This window comes from Nicotiana tomentosiformis, chromosome 1 (assembly GCF_000390325.3).
Source record: "Nicotiana tomentosiformis chromosome 1, ASM39032v3, whole genome shotgun sequence".
Taxonomy (NCBI): Eukaryota; Viridiplantae; Streptophyta; class Magnoliopsida; order Solanales; family Solanaceae; genus Nicotiana; species Nicotiana tomentosiformis.
The window spans coordinates 101,505,157-101,510,424 of NC_090812.1; the positions used below are offsets into that span (position 1 = coordinate 101,505,157).

Here is a 5,268-nt window from a genome sequence, read left to right on the forward strand (position 1 = left end):
ACTGGAAAAAAAATATTTTCATTTTTTTCAGTGTTTAGTAAAAATAATTTAAGTTTTTTCCAGTTTTTTTTTTACTTTAAAAAATTGCTTTTCCGATATGGGTAATGGGTCTTTTTAATTAATTAGGAGATATTTAGAATTGACCAACAGGACGATGACACGTGTCCCTCCGTTTAAATGAGGGGTATATTTGAACCCAAAGTATAACTGCAGGGGTATAGATAACCCAATAATATAACGAGGGGTATTCTTAAACCATTTTTGAAAGTAAAAGGGTATATTTGGCCCTTTGCCGTTAAAAATACATAGTCGAGAACCCATGATAAAACAGTTTTTCCCTAATTTCCACCGAGATTTTCTCCCTTAGTGTGTTTGCAACGACTCTTGTCTGTGAGCTCGAGCTCAATCGGCCTCGGTGCTAGTCGATATTGCTTCTAGAGCTCGATGTGGACTCGGGATCAGGTAATGATTCGGGCTCTGTATCGGTTGTCCACTGCCCCTTAAGCTCGAAATCATCTCATAATAGCTCGATTCGGACCCGAGCTCGATAATAACTTCGAACTCGGTGTTTAACCTATACCTGAAATCTGAAGCTCGTTCATACTATCTTCGGAACCCATCTCAATATTACGAAGTCTTTCTTTGATCCATTATGTTTCGACCTCGATCAATCATACTAAGGCCAAAATCTATTTCGACCGTATACACAGTCTCAATTTTTTTTTATCACGATGTCAGTACCAGCAATATGAACCAGACTAGTTACTACTGTTATATTTATCTGGACTAACTATGAATAATTAATTACTTAACAATTCTAATAGAGAGAGCACACAAACCCAGCACTGAAGGTGTGCCATCAGAAACGATCTCGTCAAGTCAGGTTCATCACTTGTAAGTAAATGTCAACAATAGCACATTCAAATTAGGAAAAAGGGAAGTTAAGGAAAAGGCATGATAAGGTCGAAGTCACTATCAACATCAATTCTATTACAAGAATACATGTGCTATGAAGGCAACCTCTGTTTCTTTTTTCTTTTTTTTTGTGGGTGGTGGTTGGTTGGGGGGGGGGGGGGGGTAAGGAAGAAGGAAGCCATCTTCACTCTTCAGTTGTAGAAGTCCTGGAAGCCAAGCCCTTAATAATATGCCGACACTGAAACCTGACAAGTCATTGAAGCTAACACCATTAGGAATTTAGCACAATTCTGAGCAGTTCCTTTTGCCCAACTTTATCTTTGCCTTAAATCTGGGCTAGAAATAAGCATAACATTGAAAAACAAGTAAGCATATAAAAAGGCATTGCAGCTGCTTCCCTGATCTAATTGATAATTACATGGCACTCTTAAGAGTCCCCAGTAGTTCGGAAATGTCAATTTCACACAATTTCAGGAGGCAGGCGGAGGAATATTTAATACTGACTCAAAACAGAAATTGCAACAACTGCTGCACTACCCAATGGTACAACTAACAGGACTGTCTGTCTATAGCGAATAACTTCTAAACATCTCTATGACCGTACAAATAAAAACTTTGGTTTGGATTCAAAACTGATCAAAGCCTCTGTTTTTTCACTTAGGCTTTTAGACAGGATGCTTCAACCACTCCATATCATGACTGATTTTTAATCAGATGGAAAGGGCCAAAAACTCAAATCCCACCGTTGCAGGTGTAAAAAAAAAGTTAAAATGTTTAGACATGATTTAAAGGTTCACATCACATTGTGCTCAACTTTATACATGATGCCTACTTACTATAATGCATTTTTTCCCCTCATACCATCTCATTTTAGTGTCAATGAACTAAAGTATGTCCCAGGATGCCAAACCTTGGAAAAAAAACGTTAAAACAACAAATGAACTATTTATGACGAAAGCTAGGATGGCAAGCATTATTAGATCCCCAGTAAACAATTTAACTGCCTTTTTAGCTAGAGCATCATAAGTTCTTTGATTCACTATATTTCGATATGAATGACAATCTGCGCAGAAAACAGTGAAACTGAAATCTTAGTGATGAGAGTTGACAAAAATCCTTCATACTCCCCATTTTTTGAAGCATAAAACATATTGAATGAAAGCTTGAATTCTCTTTTCCTTTTGTAGGCAGATTTCTGAATAGCAATGTCAATGACAAGGATAGATCAAGAAAACACAAACATAAAAAAAAGGATAAAAGATATAGAGTTATCATGGACTGAAAACTGAAAGTACCAGATAACGTCTTCAAGTTTAGAACTATGCGATGTGATTGCTTTAGCAGTTTGAGCATCATCAGCACATGCTTCTCTTTCAAGATTTTTGCTTCTACAACTAAACCGCAATTTCAAAGGCACTATCTGCACCACCACATGTTAAATGTTTGTCAGCAAAGCATTTATAGAAGCAAAATAGTGTATCATCGTGATGCTTCATAAATATAAGGCTCTGAATAATGAAGTTAGATATCATGTTAAGCCCTTGGAAAAAAAATACATGCTAGACTCTCAACGGATGATTGTTATTTATTAAAAGCTAATAGGAGCTTCAACGTCTATCTCTAGCTCACATCAGTCCAGCTATTGTTTCAAATTTTGCAAGATGTATTCGTAATGAACTGGGGAAGAGAGGGGATATAAACCAGTCAACCAGCATTATCATTGCTAGGCAAAGAAAATGACGAAAAGAAGGGGAGAAATTAGGAGGGAGCTTCTATATGCAAAGCACCAGCTCAGGAAAGATTTCATTCTCATCAGATTGGTATTACGAAAGCTTGAAGATGATCAATAATTGACGAGCACAGCTGAACCAGCTAATATTGATAAACATCTGAATTATCATCAAGAATGTCTACCAGGAGAATATGCATCCCCAGAACCGAATCACAACAATTTAGAATTCAAAGGAATAACCTCTGGGAACATACCTTTTTGCTGTACCTAAAATCCCTCTTTGGAAGAAAATGCAAAGGCAAGTTGATTGAAGAAGGAGCTTGAACCAATAGGAACAACTTGGTTGGACCTAAAAGGATATGAGAACTAGCAATGAATTCCCAGCAAGTATATCTTTTTTATTGTATCACTAATAGATAGTAATTGCCAATAAAATACCAGCAGTGAAGCTAGATCCTGCACCCTTTGAAATTAAGACCCGAATAGCCTGTGTATAACAGAAACCCAAAATTCATGCACAATAGAAATACATAGATATATATAGAAATGTGAGATGTAACATAAATAAACAAAAGAAGAAACCTTCTTTGAAAGTGCTTCCACAACTCGATTCCTAGTAAAATCTCCTCCTGAGGCTGTCGTTTCATGCGAAAAGCAGAGTTCACACACATGTAGCGGGCGCAAAGGACTAGGCCCAAGAATCAGAACAACCCTTTGAATAGCAGGAAATTCCGTGATCATCAATTGAAGAGCAGCCTTGAGACTAGATATAGTGTTCATTAACTTATCTAGTCTTCTTATTCCCATCCTCACCTCCCTCTTCCTGGCGGCATGCTTTCTATGTGAAGGGCCAGTTTCTGCTTGTAAAAGAGCTGTCTCCTAAAAGAAATCCAGTACTAGGTCATAGTGTAAGAGATACGAGTACCACAAAAGATGGTTACGAACAGAACAGTGGTTTCAAAAGCAAGTTGCAATGTCTCTTTCCTTACAACTAAATTCTCTCCTATCAATTGTTATTGGAGTTCAAGCAGAGTTCTGCAAAAATGCTCTAGGATACAATATGACCTGAAACCTAAGTACATTATACACTAACAGAATTAGATTTCTAAACAAGAAAATTAAACTATCTAACTAACAAGAAAGTTTATAATATTTCTTGATTCGGGTAATGTAGAATAGAAAGCCAGTGAAAGATAATTGTTGCAGTGGACTTATTCCGTATATGTACCGTACAACTTTCAATACCTAGCAACATTTATAAAGCCAAAATTCGCTAATTCATATGCTAAATTAGACACCATTTTTGTTCATAACATACTTCAAAACTTAAACTACTAGTAAGTATTACTTTAATTTTATTTTGATTTACCAAAACAACAACAACAACCCAGTATAATCCCACTAGTGGGGTCTGGGGAGGGTAGTGTGTACGCAGATCTTACCCCTACCCTGGAGTAGAGAGGTTATTTACAATAGACCATCGGCATCCTTCCCTCCAAGAACTCCCCACCTTATTCTTGCTCTTGGGGTGACTCGAACTCACAACCTATTGGTTGGAAGTGGAGGGCGCTTACCATCAGAGCAACCCACCTTGTCTTGATTTACCTTGGTAAATCAAGACTTCCCCACTTTTTCTTCTTTTTTTTTGATTTACCAAAAGTAGATAAAAATTAATTTTGTTTTTTCCATTTACTACATTATCTTTCCGTGAATTTAAAAATCAGACTTCGAAAATATCAAAATCCCGCTACAAAAAGAGCAGCATACTTTAAAGTAAATGATAGTGCTCACTTACCAATTCCGCATATTCAGAGTTCAATACATCATATTCTAGAGTGAGATCCTGCAGTATGCTGCGCAATTAAACAAACAACATACAGGCGATCAATTAGAGCATCAGCAGAGAAACAAACAACGTAAAAAAATGAACAAAATCAAATTTTGTACTACTTACGAAGGGATTTGCTGGTGCATATAGAGGACGAAACCTAAGATGTCAGTAACAAGATGGAATCTGATAGAGCTGTTGAGAGTATCTGAGATTGTTTCGATGTCTGTGAAACCTACTTCACTTTCTCCTTCCCCTTCCATCAGCTCTCTATAGTCGTCTGATTTGGGTCATGTAAATTCAAATTACCACTTTAGCGCGCTGCTCAGAGTTTTGGCTCCGATTTTCCAATATATTCCCCAATTAAATTATTATTTTGATTTTTCTCATGTAAGGAAAGGTTTGAACAAAAATGTCTTGCAATATCTCTTGTGAGTTTGTTGGAGCCCAATATGGTCCGGCCCATAAGAATACCACAGATCCACCTTGACTCGACCCGGAAGTATTCATTTGTTTTGTATTTATTTTTGTAAAAATAACCTTTTTGTTATAAAATAAAGACGATAAAGTAAAGACAAGTATAGAGAAAAATTGATATATTATTCAAACTTCAAACGTATGTACATAATGAACTGAAATCTCCTCTATTTATAGAAGAAAGCAAGTTGCTATTTAAGCTGCTTCTGCAAGCTGTTGTGTAAGCTGCTACTGTACTAGATATAGATAATCTTCTATCGGAGGTAATGTTTATCCATAACGGGGTACCAAAAGGATAAGCTCATTGTACCAGATA

The 5,268-nt window shown here is 36.7% G+C and overlaps 1 protein-coding gene across 1 annotated transcript; it reads right to left on the reverse strand.

The window, feature by feature from the left end:
* Positions 1–899: 899 nt before the first annotated feature.
* On the reverse strand, positions 900–4,881 carry LOC104097478 (uncharacterized). Its single transcript, XM_009604040.4, has 7 exons — positions 4,602–4,881; positions 4,443–4,500; positions 3,230–3,526; positions 3,086–3,134; positions 2,902–2,996; positions 2,211–2,335; positions 900–1,160 (listed from the first exon to the last, which is right to left on the reverse strand). Exons 1-7 carry the CDS (start codon positions 4,736–4,738, stop codon positions 1,100–1,102), a joined length of 822 nt encoding a protein of 273 aa, XP_009602335.1. The 5' UTR covers positions 4,739–4,881; the 3' UTR covers positions 900–1,099.
* Positions 4,882–5,268: the final 387 nt, after the last annotated feature.

Excerpts from the sequence above, each read along its gene's own strand:
- LOC104097478 (XM_009604040.4), bottom strand. The coding sequence starts at position 4,738 with ATGGAAGGGGAAGGAGAAAGTGAAGTAGGTTTCACAGACATCGAAACA. Across the intron at positions 2,997-3,085 it reads AGGATCTAGCTTCACTGCTG|GTCCAACCAAGTTGTTCCTA; the intron begins GTATTTTATTGG and ends ATATCCTTTTAG. Across the intron at positions 1,161-2,210 it reads AAACTTGAAGACGTTATCTG|GTTTCAGTGTCGGCATATTA; the intron begins GTACTTTCAGTT and ends ATGACTTGTCAG.